Raw genomic sequence first — 16,613 nt, 5'->3', positions numbered from 1 at the left:
GAAACTAAGAGACAGTCATCACAATGCTGATACAGGGGAGAGTAGTGTACGAGATTTAGAAGGAGCTGGTAGAAAGAGGAGTTGGTTTCTGGATTAAACTGGAGGTGATGAAGAGAATTTGGCTAGGCAAAGAAGGGGGTGGTCTGGGGTGGGCCTCAGTGTCACGAAGTTACATTTGAGGCAGACAGCGAACTCGTGGGCTTCCCTGGCGGCTCAGGCAGTAAAGAATCTGCCTGCAATTCAGGAGACACAGGTTCTATCCCTGGGTCGGGAAGATCACCTGGAGAAGGAAATGGCTACTCACTCTAGTATTGTGCCTGGAGAATCCCATGGACAGAGGGGCCTGGCAGGCTGCAGTCCATGGGGTCGAAAAGAGTCGGACACGACTGAGTGACCAACACACTAACAGTGAACCCACGGAAGGAGGCTGACTTGATGGACCCTGGCGTTTCTGCATTGGGTTCAACTGTGAACACCGGTGAGCACCGAGCAGATCAATTAATTTCTTTAGATGCTGGTTTTCTAATGCAGGGGTCCCCAACCTGTGGGATCTAATGCTGATGATCTGAGGTGGAGCTGATGTAACAATAATAGAAATAAAGTGCACAAGAAATGTAATGCATTTGAATTATCCCCAAACCATCTCCTCCATCCCCCGTCCATAAAAAAATTGTCCTCCACGAAGTTGGTTCCTGGTTCCCAAAAGGTTTGGGGCCACGTTCCTAATGTGTAAAGTAAGAAAAGTAAGAGTACCTACCCTTTTGGGTTAATGTGAAGAATAAGGAGGATAGCACACGTAAAGGATTTAGTACATTGTTTGGACCCAATACATATTGAGTGAGTGAGTAAAGTCGCTCAGTCGTGTCCGACTCTTTGTGACCCCATGGACTATAGCCTACCAGGCTTCTCCGTCCATGGGATTCTCCAGGCAAGAATACTGGAGTGGGTTACCATTTCCTTCTCCAGGGGATCTTCCTGACCCAGGGATCAAACCCGGGCCTCCCGCACTGGAGGCAGACACTTTAACCTCTGAGCCACCAGGGAAGCCCTCTTGTTAGTAAGAAATACTACTAAAATATTATTACTAATACTACAATCTGAAAGTTCACACTGACACCAATCTAACTCTCTGAGTACATTATTTACTTTATACTTATAGACAAGTCCACTGCTGTTGGTAGATTAAAAACCAAAACTATTTAAAAGCACCACTAAGAATTCCCTGGCAGTCCAGTGGTTAGGACCAGGTGCTTTCACTGACATGGCCTGGGTTCAATCCCTCATTGCGGAACTAAGATCCCACGGGTTGTGCAGTGCAGTGCCACGCCCCCCTCCCCCCGAAGAAAGGCACCATTAAATTGACAGAAATACTTTGCTCACTACGATTTTCCTGATCAGTGGATTCCAGGAGTCCCTGAATATGTTTTAGCTTTATGAGAGAGTCTCAGAGTTGGAAATCTTGGAGTTTTGGGAGACAGAGGAGTGGGAAACACTGTCTGGTCCGAGACTACCTTGGCTCAGGCACTTGGTTTGGGAACAGGCTGGTGGGAGCCCCTGCTCCACTTTACGGGTTATGCCTTTAAAGACTTTAGGAAGATCCCTTCTCTTTCAATACTTTGGCCACTGGATGTGAAGAGCTGACTCGTTGGAAAAGACCCTGATGCTGGGAAAGATCGAGGGCAGGAGAAGGGGATGGCATCCCTACTCAATGGACATGAGGTTGAGCAGGCTCTGGGAGACAATAAAGGATAGGGAAGCCTGGTACGATGCAGTCCATGGGGTCACAAAGAGTCTCTCAGCCCTGACTGAGAGACTGAACAACAACTTCTCTTTCAGCTTCCTCAGCCCTAAAATGAGGTTAACATCATCCTAGGGCCATAGGAGGGGTTCAGTAGACACTGTGTGTAACCTAAGGATTGGTAGATAATGATGCTGGTTAAGCCCGATCACAAGGGCCTTGGAGTTTCATCCTGTGAGGCCCCAGTTCTCAAACTTCCCATCACAGCAACTCAGCATCGCCTGTACAGAGAATGAGGCCTCTCAGGCCTACCCCACACTTGGTGGATCAAACTCTGGAGGTGGGGTCGGCAATCAGCGCCTTTGCAATCCCTTTCGGTGATTCTCGGACCCTCACGTTTGAGACCCCGCTGTGAGGGAATACGGAGCCATTAGGGTGTTTGGCCAGTGGAGTGACAGTGCTACAATGACTGCAGACCATTTATTCACGTTAACCAGGATGAAACTAACTGCTGACTGGCTTCCAAAGTTGGCGGAAGAAGCCTGTCCATAGCTCCTCAGCGATCTCTAGGCACAGAACTTGGGGCAAGACTCCTGGTCCACGCCTCGTCCACAGTGAGGGACTCGGCACAAGGCAGTGAATGGAGCGGTTCGGATGGTTTCCGCCCAAAGTCTCGGGACGCGTCGGCCGAGTGATGCTCGACGAATCCCCAACTACAACCAGGTCACCGGTTCAGCCTGGAAAAGAAGAGAGAGGACCAGAGAAGCCCGTAGGGAAACCGGAAACGAGGGTCTTCAGGGGCCAGACTCGGCGGTGGCGGATGCGATGGGAAGAAGCGGGGGCGCGGGGGCCAGGAGGACCCTCTCGCTCGGGGATCCCGGCGGGGCGGGGCGCGGCGGGGCGGGGCTCCGCGGGGGCGGGGGTCGGCCCGCCCCTCCGCCCGAGGCAGGGAGGTGGGGGGTCCGGGCCGGCTTCCCTTTGTCCCGGGCGCGCCCCCCTCCGGCCCCGCGTGCGGTCGCCGCCCGGGCCCCACCCCTGCTGGAGATTCGCGCGGCTCCCCGCGCCCCCCGCCCTGCCGCCTCCGGGCGCGAGCGCGCTTCCGCCCGCTTTTCCTGCCAGAGGAGGAAAGGGGGAGCTGTTCGCTCTCCTCCGAGTGCGATTTCGGTGTCCCGTGTCTCCTCCTCCCGCGCCGCCGCCGCCCCCGCCCCCCGCTCATCTTTGTCTGGCGGCCTCGCGCTCCGGGCTCCACACTCGGCGGCGCCGCGGCCCCTGCTCCGGGCCGCTAGTGCAGGCGCGCGCGGGGCGCGGGGCCCGGGCCTGAGGCGCGGGCGACGCCCGGGGGCCTGCCGGCCGCCCCGGCCATGGAGTGAGCGCCGCCGCCGCCGCCCGCCCGCACTTGCCCCGCCCGCCGCCCCCGGCCTCGCCCGCGGGCCCGCGCCGCCGGCCGGGCCTCCGACGCCCAGAAACACGCCGGAGACCTACTGATCGTGGCCGATCCGCGGAGGCAGAAAGGGAAGATGGCGAACGACTCCCCTGCCAAAAGTCTGGTGGACATCGACCTGTCCTCCCTGCGGGTGAGTGGCGGCCCGGGAACACCCGGGCGCGGGGCGCGGGGCGCGCGGGGACCCGGGGCCGCGCCCTGGCCGCCCGGGCGCTCGGGCGCCGCCGCGGGAAGAACCGCGGGCACGGCGGCCCCTTTGTCTGCCCGCGTCGACGGGTGCAGGGGCCCCCGGGGCGCGACCCTTCGCCGGCGCCGCCGCCGCCCGAAACCCCCGGCCCCCGGATCGCGGCCCTTGGGCTCCGGCGACCCCACTGCGCGAAGCCCACCGCTGGGGTCGCCGCCCTTTCTCTCCGGCTACCCTGCTTCTTTATTCATTGTTGTGCTGCTTTCCGACGCTCACCCCTCCCCTCCTTCTCTTCCAGGATCCGGCGGGGATTTTCGAGCTGGTGGAAGTGGTGGGAAATGGCACCTACGGACAAGTCTATAAGGTCGGTGCGGGCGCCTCCTTTGTTTCCCGGGGACGGGTTGAAACTTCTGGTCCGGGGGCGCGGGGGGATGGACACGCCGCCGCCCGGAGGCCACGCCGCGCGGCTGAAGTTGGGAGAGGGGGCTCGCCTCGCCGTCCCGCTGTTTTTTAAGCAGAGTTTATATTCACACTGGCCTGAAAAGACCTCATTTCCTGGCTCTCAGATAAGGAAATAACGCTCCACTCTCAGGCATGCACTTCCATAAAATGGGAAAGCGTTTTTTTTTTTTTTGCATCAGACAGCCTACATGTCCCCTCACCACCCCCAACCCCGTTTTTCCCAGATCTGGCCTTCGGAGTTGGTGTGTTCATTAAAATTCAGAATAGGCAGGCCTCGCCTGTGATTATCCCAAAGCACTGCCTTGGCCTCCTTGAGAATTGTCTTCGTGTTGCCCCGTTTGAATGCTCGCCGGGAGTCCAGGGAGCGGAGTTTGCTGATACCTGATTCTGCTTTATCACCAGCATACGTTCTACCGATGGGCGCATATTTTGGGGAACAGGGGAGGGCTGTGTGTTTGGGTAGCAGGAGCAGGAAGAATTACAGGGTGAGGATTATACAGTCTGAATTCCAGGAATAACCTGTTTGACAGGTGTGTAATTGAAACAGAAATGAGACAGAGCTCAGGAGTGGCGAGGGTGCCCAGATTTCACACCTACCCCAGGTCTTTTTCTCTTTTTTTTTTAACATGATTCCCTCCCCCGCCCCCAACCCCCAATCCCTTCAAACTAACAATTCGGAGACTCTGAGTGGGCCCTGAGTAATAGGCACCTGATGAGACTAAGGGTGTTACTGGTTTTGTTCAGTGCACACTGGAGATTACCCAGAGCTCTGGCTAATGGAGGCAGGGCCCTTGAATGTTTGAAACAGAATGTGAAATTCTCCGTGTTCTGATTTGTTTCTTATTACTGAAGGCTCTCTCCAAGTTATCTGTGCCCCACCGGGGGTGTTCCATAGCTGTTCCCTGTTTTCTAGTTGGATTGGGATAGGAAAAAAAAAAATCTTATGAAGCAGGGCTTTGTGGTTCGCTGTGAAGAATTGTCATTGTCTGGTGAAAAGTGGAGGAGGGGGGTGTTGGAAGCTGACTGTAGACATTTTCTTCGGCCAAATTAAGTGTGGATCCCATTGTCCCTTTTTCTGCTTTGTGAATAGGGTTTATCTATCCACAGCCCCAACTTTCCCCCGATCCCGGCCGTGTACTGGCCTGTGGTCTGAACTGGATGGAGTCCGTCTTTTTAGGTGATCTCAAGTGAATCAGCATGTGTTCTGTTGGCTAACAGTTGGGGCCAGGGCCAGGTTTTTGAATTTGAAAGAGAGCCCTGTTAAGCTCGGCCTGCCGGGCTCAACTGAATTTGGAAGCTTTTGGAAAGTTTTGGAAACGGTCGTGTTGCAACTCCCTGAGTAGCCTGCTAACTGGCTCCGAGACTGTCCTCCCCATCCTCAGCGTTTGTTTAAGCACTGGTCGGTTTTTCCTGACCGAGTTTTTTTGGCCAGGTCCGAGTGGTGACCATCTTCGTCCAAGTGAGTTAGCCAGGGCTTGTTTTTGACCTGGTTACACAGAAGTTGGATTGTTTGGGTCTTCAAGGGTCAGCACGAACGTGAAGGCTGGTGGAAGTAGACCAGAAGCTGTTCTTGTTTTTAAACTGTAAGAGAAAAAGAGAGTGAACCGTGGATGTGTCTTCATGGGTTTAGGAGCTGGGGGTTCTTAACGGGAGCAGCTGGGGCAGGTTCACTCCCAAGGTTTCCCCTGCTCCTTCCCTCTGGTTCCACACTCTCCCCCCCAAGCTTTTGGGATCGATTTGCTAAGCACCAAGTTTGGGAAGCCGTTGGGATTGGGCAGTAACAGGCTCTCTGGCTCTCTCCTTACAAAGTACAATTGAGAAGAAATTCTCAAATTATGCAAAGCTGAGGAAACTATAGGAAATCTGTGCAACAATGGCCTGCAGTCTGAAGCAGGAGCACGACGGGAGCTTTTGCTCGCTTGCAGTTGTTTTATTATTACGGAGAATTTGAAACAGACACCGGAGAGAGAGGGAGAAGAGGCAAGCACGGGCCTCGCAGTGACCAGCACGTGACTGATCTGGTTTTTTCTGTTGTCCTTCCTCCCACCTCCATTATCTTCACACAAAACTCAGATGCCATTTCCCCATAAATACTTCAGTTGGTGTCTTTTTTTTTTTTAGGTAGTCTCCATGCTCTTCTCACACCAAAAAAAAAAAAAAAATGAATTCCTTCCTAGCACATGTTCAGTTTTTTTTTTAATTGAAATCTGGTTGATTCCCAATGCTGCGCTGGTTTCAGGTATACAGAAAGATGATTCAGTAATGTGTATATATATGTATGTACGTAAATATATATTCTTTTCCAGATTCTTTTCCCTTGTAGATCATTACAGAATCTTGCGTTACCTGTGCTGTGTACTAGGTTCTCATTAGCTGTCTATTTTATGTATAGTAGTGTGTATATGTTAACCCCAAACTCCCTAATGTATCCCCCGTCTCTGCTTTGGTAACCATGTTTGTTTCAGATGTTGAGCGCTAAATTTTCCTGATCGTCTCATATATGTTTTCTTACTCTCATGATAAAGTCTTTCATATTTTTCAACTGACCCTGGGAGGTGGAGAGAGCAGAAACTGCTAACATCTCCATTTCCCCCCTCCCTCTGTTGTTGTTTCTAGAACCATTTTCAGCATGCCTAGAAGCGAGTTCAGGGTTTCTGCTGGCATGATTTGCATGCAGTGGTTTTGTGATCAGATTACTGACACGCTAGCATTTGTTTACTCTTCCTGAACTTCCGTCAGTGTGACTAGTGTCAGAGTTTGGAAATTAAAAGAACAATTCTAGGTGAAACATCTGTAAGCTGAGCAACCTGTAGGCCTAGTTTATTTCATTGTTATATTTTCTGTTTTTTATTTTTTTTTCTGTGAACTCTTTGAGTGATTAGTGGTTGCTTGTTTTTAGAAGATTGTGTTTACATGAAGTGAATGAGTTGAGAGAGGGAGTTTGCTGAGTTTTGAGATGGTCTATGAAAATGGCTTTCTTGGGGAGTTTAGAATTTTCTCCATTCCTGACTAAAATGGTATAGTTGAACAGTACATAACTTTATTTTTAATAAAGGATGTGAGACATAGGCTGTATTCTATTTAGAGAAACTTAGTTTTTGCTTTAGGTTTTTGAGTGATCATAGGGAAGGATACTCATAAATTAAAAAGGGGAAAACATTGTGAATTTCTGTTTGCAGGGTTTCATTCGGAGTACCATACATTTATAAAAGAAGTGTCTGTAACATGTTCCTGTGCCTGTCGAGTAGTGAATGTAGTAGATGTAGTGAATTTTAATTATTGTCATCAAAAGCGGGCAGTGATAATGGGAAGAATCCAAATCAGGATTGATAGATCGAAGTTCATTTTTGTGTCATTGGAGTTTGTTATTTTTAAATTTGGCTGGCTGTGTTTCTTTTCTTGGGGTAGCTACTCTTATTTTGCTTTTTGTGTGCATTCAGTGGCCAGTGGTCCAAAATGTCTTGACTAAAGACAGGAAAATCCTGCACCGGCCTGGGGCATGGGGGTGGGGTGAGGGGGTGGTTGGGGAGCTGAGAATCCAGCAGCCCCCTTGCCTGGAGTCAGGGCTTCCTCACTAGAGGGACGGATGAGCATCTTGACTTTGACCCTGTCCTGGGCTGGAGGCCTTGAAGGTTGAGGAGGAGGCTCCTCCAGGCCTGAGGATGGGGAGTAGAGTTAACCTGAGAGTTGGCTACCTGTTAGGCGCTGTGCTAATACCGTCCCCCTCTTTTATTGAAAGCGGGGTATGTGTGGCCAAAGGTGACCCTCTGGGAGTGGTAGGAGGGCTAGGGAGTGGTGGGCATCTGGAGGAGGGTTTATTCCTGTTGATGTTGAGGACGCCCCTCATTCCTTGGCATCAAGGATCCACTGGAAGTTTGGGGGTCTCTGAGAATAGGAGGCTGGCTCAGATGAGATTTGGAGAAGGAGAAGGTGAGATGGTTGGCCTGGGGCAGCAGTCCAGGGGAGAGGTGGGGAAGGCCAGGCCTGGGCAGGGAGGGCATCAGAGAGAGGAGAGTTGGAATGAGTATTTAGGCTTCCTTCCTTGATCAGTTCACTTCGTGTCTGCAAGCTTTGGTGTGGTCCTTTACATGGGTCCACTGTTTGCCCGCTGGATGACAAGGAGCCTTGGGATTTTTGAAAGTGCTGAACTTGCTTTCGATTGCTCAGCAGTAAAAGTGCCATGTAAATTGTGTAGCTTTGAAAAATCATCAGTGTAACATTTTGGAGCAGGCACTTAAACTTTTGTTGTTGGGGTGGGTTTCTGCAAGTGTTACCTTGTCAGGATAGCGACTCTTGCTCTTAATTGAGGTGGAGACATTCACTGGGGCACAATGAACTTTGTAGAACTGCATGTTTTCCTTAAGAGGAGGGTTGATCAGCCTCTGAGTGGCATGTACAGACTTGTTCAGAGGCACAGAGTTCTTCCTGCTGGTAAGTTTCTGGGCCTGAGTTGAAGGGAGGCGGAGAGGACACACACAGGCGAGTGGCTCTCTTAGAAAATAATTATCAACCCGAACTTCCAAAAACTGTTTTGAAATGAAACTCAATCAGGAATGTCAAAAGCCTTGCAGAAAAGCCAACCATCAGATGACACCCTGCTGATGATAGTTTTTTTTAAACTCCTTATTGTTTGAAACTTTGTAATACAGTGTTTATTTCTGTAGCTTTCAGACTTGTATTTTGTCTTTTTCCCCCCCTTAATGGATCTCAGATATATGTCTGTTTCTGTGTATTGACATCATCCAAAAATATTATCCGGGGGCCCTTTTGGTACAGTGTGTGTGTTCATAGATTTTTGTGGACTGACCCTGGAAAAGCAAAGATGATTTTTGGAAAAACAGATCCTACTTTGGAAGTAATGAATCCATGAGCAGGTGTGCTAAACCAAGGAATAAGGTGGTTGTTTCATCCCTAGGGAACAAAAAAAAACTATAAACTAAAATGCATTTTAATCTAAAGGTGGATGCTTTGACACATGCACTTCATATATGGTCTTTTATTTTGTTACTTCTCTTTCTTAGTAAATATATACTTTCATCTTGTTATGAATAGCGGCTTGAGGCAAGGTATAAATCCAGAATTGGTTAAGAAAAGGGCAAAAAATGCAAGTTTGCAAGCTGAAGGGCTGCCTGCCCTCAGAGCTGTCGGGCGTGCTCTGTCTCTCGGCCGCGCTGACTTTAGGGTGCCTGTGCTTCTCATCGTTAGCAGCAGTGCTTTCCGCTGTCTCTGTTCTGATGACTTACATTGGCAGACAGCAGTGCATGCAGGTTATCTCGCAAGTGCACGGCTCGCAGACCCAGGAGGCCCGGGTACCAAACGGGACTGTTGCCCAGAGTGCAGCACTGGGAGCTTCACTCTCTATCTTATAAAGGAAAATGTGCAAGAGTGCAGACCAAGAATTGATGGTAGTGGAGTCAGGAACTTAATCCGCACTGGGTTCTCAAAATCGAACACTGCCTGTTTAGAACTTTTTGTGATGGTTTTAATGGTCGAAACAATTTTAGGTCGTCACCTTACTGTTTGAAAATCAGGATTTTAAAAACTTTATTTCTCCCACAAGTAGCTAGATATTTAGCTAGTGGATCACAGGTCATCTTAAAGGTACTTGCAAATAATTGCTGTAAATATTTAGTATAAACAGATTTTTTGTGAATTCAGGTTGGTTTTAATACCGCTCTGAATTATCAGTGTTAACATATTAAAAAGCTGTGTTGAACGTTTAATTTGGGACCTGATTTTCATCGGAACATGATTATCAGGGGGTAGAGATTCCCAAGTACTTTTAGAAGATTCTGTTTACAGTTATTAATATTTTGGGCTCATAATATGACAACACAAGAATTGAATCATCAGGATACATTTGTTGGTCACAACTGAACAACGACATATTTCGGACTTAGGGAGGGATGGTGAGGAAGAGAATGGAGACCAGGGCAACGTTAATGTCACCAGTGACCAGCGTGGCAGCTGAAAGAACGGTCTCAGGTTTTTATGATACTCTGTTAGGAGCCTGGCTCAGTAATAAACGTCAGCTGGCATCGTTCACAAGCGGAGTGCGCGATGTGTTGGCAAGCGCTGAGTTGCGCGGCAATGTTTTCTGTAAGAATTTCAAAAGGAAGGACCAAATGGTAAGTTTTAGAACTTGTCAGCTTTTAAAAACTGGGATCTTAGAAACTGACATCTGTGTAGCATCATGAGGAACTTGGAGCTAATTTCGGGAGACAGGTTAACCATATGGGGCTGGTGTCCTGCCTCTCAGGGCACTCACTGCCCTGCAGCCCGAGCTGGGCCCTGCCTGATGGTCAGGGTCCGTGCACGGTGCAGGCAGAGCGTTCACCCTCCAGGAGCACAGGGAAGACGGGGTGGACACTGTGTGCCAGACGTGTGACATCCTGAGACGGCTCTGTCTCCCCAGGCCTGCACCCAGACACAGCCCATGCACCCAACCCCAGCTTTCCAGCCTCCACGGGGCTTGGGCCATAAGATACAGTACCAATTAGACAAGGAAAGAGACAGAAAATCAGGTACAGAAAATAACATCCCGAATCTTTTTTTAAAAATTTAGTTTATTGGAGTATAGTTGATTCTACAATGTTGTGTTAATTTCTGCTGTTATAGCAGAGTGATTCAGTTTTATAAATATATAATACACATCCTTTTTCATATTATATGCACATTCTTTTCCATTATGGTTTATTATAGCATATTTAATATAGTTCCCTGTGGTATATAAGGTACTACTATTTAAGATCCTACAAAGATAAACAGTTTCGAAACTTAGAGTTGTCCTATTCCAAGATGATTTTAGTTGATCCATCTGAAATTGACTGCCATATTTTTAAATTATATGCTTGCATGGCTTTTTCTTGGTTTATTAGTTTTGTACACTTAACTGACTTCTAGAGATGGTAGTTATGGTTTTTGAACTACTGTTGTGATCTTTTGTGAAGAATTAGCTGTTATACCTGCCCGCTTCCCTTATATGAGTATATCATAATTTGGGGTTAAAATGGTAATTGCATTATACCGCTTATCTCTGAGCCAAGTAGTCTAATAGGATTCCGTTTTCTGTTTTAAACACTTGAAAAGTTACATCAAATGCCTAGCAGAGTTAAGCTTTTATCAACAGTTTTTTTTTTTTAAAACACTTAAGTATGACAAATGACTTATTATTTCAGATAACTTATTTTTTGTTGTGTGTCCAGCTCTTTGCGACCCTGTAGACTGCAGTATGCCAGGCTTCCCTGTCCTTCACTATCTCTTGGAGTTTGCTCAGATTCATCTCTGTTGAGTTGGTGATACCATCCAACCATTTCATCCTCTGATGCCCACTTCTCCTTTGGCCATCAAGCTTTCCCAACATCAGAGTCTTTTCCAATGAGTCAGCTCTTCACATCAGGTGGCCAAGGTATCCGAGTTTCAGCTTCTGTCCTTCCAATGAATTTTCAGGGTTGATTTCCTTTAGGATTGACTGGTTTGATCTCCTTGCTGGCCGAGGGACTCTCTAGAGTCTTCTCTAGTACCACAATTAGAAAGCATCCACTTTTCAGTGCTCAGCCTTCTTTATGGTCCAACTCTCACATCTGTACATGAGTACTGGAAAAACCATAGCCTTGACGATATGGACCTTTGTTGGCAAAGTGATGTCTCTGCTTTTTAATACGCCATCTAGATTTGTCATAGCTTTCCTTCCAAGGAGCCTATGGACTCACTTTTTTCTCCCTGGAGGGGAGCTGTTCAGGTATACGTGCCCCAGCTTTGGTGTGTCTTAGCTCTGGTCCCCGACCATCTATTTCCTGGATACCGCAGCCTTTTTTTGTTTTTAGTTTACTGCCTTAACTTTCCTGAAGCACATCCTCCAGGTGCAAAACTTTTGTCTTTGGAGAGCTGAAAATGTTTGCATTCTATCTTTGCATGGGATTTATATATTAGCTGGTGGAAAATACTGTTGGCTGGAAATCCACTTTTCTCTTGGGAATTTTGAAGACACTGCTCTTCTATTTGAGTGTGACCTGTTGTAACTTCTTTGGGGAAGCTTTTAGGATATTCTCTTTATTCCTGATGTTCTTAGATTTTGTGGTTGTTGTGTATTGTCACTCACTGTTCCAAGAGCTTGGTTAATTCTTTTCATTAGGAGCTGCCCTTTTCTTCTGGGAAATTTTTCTTTTTTTCGCCCTCCAAATTCCCAGCCTTCTCTTTCTGAAAGTCCTATTAGTCACCTCTTTGATTTATTTTCTTATCTTTTCCTCTATTGTTTTGTAGTTTTCAGTCTTTTTTGTCCTACTGTTATGAAATGCCTTTGACTTTCCATTTCAATGTTTCTATTGAATTTTAAGCCTTGTCATATTTTTAATTTATGAGAAGCCCTTTTTCACAGTTTTTTTTTTTTTGTAAACTGCACCTATTCTTTCTTGGATTTATTTCTTATCTCTCTTAGGGTGTTGGGTGTAGATATTTTTGGTTGGTTGGTTTTCTTGAGCTCCTGTATTATTTTCCCTTTTCCTCCAGACTTCATTTTTCTTATTTATTTATTTGGGTCTCTATTAGTGTGTATGTATTCTTTTTCAGATTATTTCCCCTGATTTATTATGATAAAGTATTGAGTATCGTTTCTTGTGCTATATATTGGCTATCTGTTTTATGTGTAGTAATGTGTATACGTCATCCCAGCCTCATAAGTTATTGCCGTTGCTCTACACCAGTCTCGTTCAACAGGTTTGTTCCTTTAACCAGCTCTATTGAGGTACATTTTATGTATTCTGGGGTTCACCCACCGCATGCCTGCATTTCAGGCATCTTTGGTAATGTGCTGAGTGGAATGACTGTTACAAGTCAGTGTTCAGCACGTCCCTTGCCCTCGCAAGGTCCCCCCTCCCCTTTCACAGTGAACCCCCCTGTTCCATCCCAGGGCCCCAGACAACTGCCCACCTATTTTCTGTCTATAATTTGCCCTTTTTGAACATCGTGTATAAATAAAACCATGCTGCATGTGGTCGCTGGTGTGTGCTTCCTTTCGCTTTGCACGATGTTTCAAGGTTCGTCCCGCTGCTGAGCGTGGTGGTGTGCCCCTTTGGCAGGATGGCATTCAGGCTGCCGACAGGCTGTGTTCTGTCCACCGGTTTGCCAGCTGACGGACGTCGCGGTTGTTCCTAGGTTTTGGCTGTCTGAGCCTCGCCTCTGAGACGCTTTCCGAAGAGCTCCACCTGGAGCCTTCCGCAGAAGAAGAGAGGGGGCGTTAGTCTGCCCGGGTCTCCCGCCTCCTTGTCAGCATAACTCATCACCTCCTGGTTCTGATGACCCAGCCCCTTCCCTTGAAACCATTACCTTTCCCTGCCTCCGTGTTAGTCATCGCTGTAAGTTTAGGTCATTCCTTTAAGCATGAAGAGTTTCTTATCACTGTAAAGACACACTGTGCACTATCAGTGAGGTCAGTGGTATCGGGAACTAGACCAAACCAGTTCTTCCTTTTCACATGTGTTGGGGGATTCCCTTGTCCAGAGCCAGCCATTTGCCATGTGATGCTGAAGACTGGAGTTTTCCTTTATCTCAGACAGAAACCATTGACTCACCAGGATTTTAAAAAACATAACGAAATCTATTATCCTTGGTCAGAAGGGTGTATATGAAGTTAAAGAAATGATTTGTTGCATTTTGTGGGGGAATACAGGACTTCCCAGGTGGCTCAGTGGTAAAGAATCAGCCTGCCAATGCAGAACATGCAGGAGTCATGGGTTCGATCCCTGGGTAGGGAAGATCCCCTGGAGGAGGAGGAAATGACAACCCACTCCAGTATTTCCAGCATTCTTGCCTGGAAAATCCCACGGGCAGAGGAGCCTGGTGGGCTATGGTTCATGGGGTTGTGAAGACTTGGATGTGATTAAGCGTGTGCGTGCGCACACACACACGGGGTTGGGGGGCATACAGTTACTCATTTGATTATCCTCAAATGTACCTTTTAGGGTATTTTTTCATCTTTCATTCTAAAGAACTCTTATGCTATCTTTTATTAGAGACTTGAATGCATTCAGGTCAAATCTAAATTTAATACTAGGGTACTTTTGGAAAATTCTTGTACTTAGAGCTTTCAATTTTACCTGCTTATGATACTGACAGTCCAGAGAGGGTTGCAAAGAGTCAGACATGCCTGAGCACACACACGTAGATCCTAATAGAATGCTGTGAATGGGGACTTCCCCGGTGGTCCACTGGTTAAGAATCCATGCTTCCACCCTAGGGGCGAGGATTCGATCCCTGGTCGGGGAACCAAGATCCTGCATGCTGCGTGTTGTGGCCAAAAAAAGAAAAGAGAGTACTGTTGGCAGTCAGAACCCACGCCACATCAGCGACTCTGGGACCCTCTGTGTAACTGCGGGGTGGTTTGCTGACTATTCAGTTGGGAAGTCTCAGGTCAAAGACTAAGTGTTACCCTGGTCAGGTCTGTGCATCCAAGGGACATAGGACTTATTGGGGCCCCGAGTCAGGCAGTGAGGACGGCCCGGGGTTGAGGTTGTGCACTCCGGTGGTGCAGGCTTTTCTGGCTGTATTCATTCACCTGCGGGGGGCCCGCCTGCTGTTTTAGGGCCTTTCCTGTTTGAGCCTGGTGAGTGAGAATACCTGTTTTCTCTCTGTGTGTCTCCTTCTCCTAATTCCCAGAACAGACTTGTAGATGTTCAGCTCTTTATTCTTCCTGACTTGGGGGCTTAGCGTCTGTGCGGTTTGTTGCTGTTTGTGAGAGATCTGAGCCTGCTTTGCTAGCAGCAGCCCTTTCTCTCGTCTCTTAGCCTATTGCTGGCTGTGGACATGGTGTGCCAGGCACCGTGCCGGGCTCCTTCTTGGTTTTGTTCAGTCGCTCAGAGCTCAGACTCTTTGTGACCTCATGGACTACAGCACTCTAGGCTTTCCTGTCCTTCTTTGTCTCCCAGAATTTGCTCAAACTCATGTCTGTTGAGTTGATGGTGACATCCAGCCTCTCATTTTCTGTTGCCGCCTTCTCCTCCGGCCCTCAATCTTTCCCAGCATCAGGGTCTTTTCTAATGAGTTGGCTCTTCACATCAGGTGGCCAAAATACAGCATCTGTCCTTCCAATGAATATTCAGGGTTGATTTCCTTTAGGACTGACTAGTTTGATCTCCTTGTTGTCCAAGGGACTCTCAAGAGTCTTCTCCAACACCACAGTTCAAGAGCATCAATTCTTTGGCGCTCAGCCTTCTTTATGGTCCAAGTCTGTATGGACCTTCTTGGTAGAATTAACAAGAAAAGTGGTCAGTGCGCCGTCAGGCAGCAGGTAGCCCTCAGTTTGAGGCGGGTGATGTGGCCGGTGGGAAAGAGCAGGGGGCCGTGGGAGCCTATTACTAAGCTAGATCTGATAAAGTAGACATTGTGATATACGGTGACACTTTATGATTTAAATTCTGTCTCTGGCTGAGGCAGAGATGGGTGAGGAGCCTTGGAGGTGATGACTCATCGTCCTGGTTAATGGAATAGAGATAAGAGGGGTGTGTCCCATTGATTATGGTAATTGCCAGCCCTTTCTGTTTTCCCGGAGCACATGTCTCTTTGGAGACCTTGCATCCTCTGTCTGCTGCTCTTGTCGTGTCTGGACTTTGCCGAGTTAGCAGCTCTCTGTGGAGCCCTCCTCAGCACCCCCATGGGGAGTAGGGTGGGGAGGGCGTGCTTGTCAGACCTCGGGGTGCCCTGTGAGCAACCTGCGGTGCTCGTATTTGGAGATGAGCGACATCTTCTGTCATTTTTTTTTGCCTCATCTGTGTTGTAGTAGGGCTTCCCTGGTAGCTCAGCTGATAAAGAATCCGCCTGCAATGCATGAGGTCCCGGTTCGATTCCTGGGTCGGGAAGATTCACTGGAGAAGGGATAGGCTACTCACTCCAGTCTTCTTGGGCTTCCCTGGTGGCTCAGCTATTAAAGGCTCCGCCTGCAATGTGGGAGACCTGGGTTTGGTTTCTTGGATTGGGAAGATCCCCTGGAGAAGGGAAAGGCTACCCACTCCAGTATTCTGGCCTGGAGAAGTTCATGAACTGTTTCACGGGGTTGCAAAGAATTAGTCACAGCTGAGTGACTTTCTCTTTCACTGTGTTGTAGTATGTATTGGTACTTCATTTCTTTTTGTTGCAGAATAACATTCCATTGAATGTAAGTACTAGTTTTATTTATTATTCAGTTGAGGGTCTTGTGGACTGTTTCTACTTTTGGTCAATTAGGAATACTGCTGCTGTGAACACTTGTGTGCAAGTTTTTGTATAGACTGCTTTCATTTTCTTGGTTGTCTATCTAGGAGTAGAATTGCTTTTACTGTCACATGTTAACTCTAACCTTTAGAGAAATTGCTAGTTTTCCAAAGCAACTGGACCATTCAGCATTCCCACCAGCAGTGTATGAAGGTTCCAGTTTCTGTACCTCCTTAGCATACTTGTAATTATCTAATTATCTATTTGATTAGAGCCATCCTAGTGGTATTTCATTTTAGTGGTTTAGATTGTTTTTCTTTGATAACTAATAATGTTGAGCATCTTTTCATATGCTTGTTCGTCATTTGAATATATTAGGAGGAATGGTATTCATATCCTTTGGACATTTTTAAATTGTGTTTTTTGTTTTTTAAAGTTTTTCGTTTCTAAGAATTGTTTATGTATTCTGGATACATGTCTTTTGCCAGATGTATGACTTGCAAAGATTTTCTCCCATTCTGTGAGTTGACTTTGGTTTCTTGATGATGTACTTTGAAGCACAGAAGTATTTTTAATTTTGATAAAGGTCAGCTTACTGTTTCTCT

General features: G+C 47.5%; 1 protein-coding gene across 47 annotated transcripts in view; it reads left to right on the top strand.

Annotated features, from left to right (window-relative positions):
- The first annotated feature begins 3,116 nt into the window (after nt 1–3,116).
- The window catches only part of MAP4K4 (mitogen-activated protein kinase kinase kinase kinase 4), a 151,426-nt gene continuing 137,929 nt past the window's right edge, over nt 3,117–16,613 (top strand). For all 47 annotated transcript variants that reach the window (XM_086327888.1, XM_086327865.1, XM_086327868.1 and 44 more), the window contains exons 1-2: nt 3,117–3,312; nt 3,662–3,727. In XM_086327888.1, coding sequence (XP_086184014.1) covers nt 3,256–3,312; nt 3,662–3,727 — 123 coding nt within the window. In that variant the 5' untranslated portion in view covers nt 3,117–3,255. The remainder of the gene's footprint in view (nt 3,313–3,661; nt 3,728–16,613) is intronic.

Source organism: Bos grunniens, chromosome 11 (genome assembly GCF_055505025.1).
Source record: "Bos grunniens cultivar Pamir isolate PY7600 chromosome 11, Bosgru_T2T1.0, whole genome shotgun sequence".
Lineage (NCBI taxonomy): Eukaryota > Metazoa > Chordata > Mammalia > Artiodactyla > Bovidae > Bos > Bos grunniens.
This window is presented reverse-complemented; position numbering and strand designations above follow the sequence as displayed.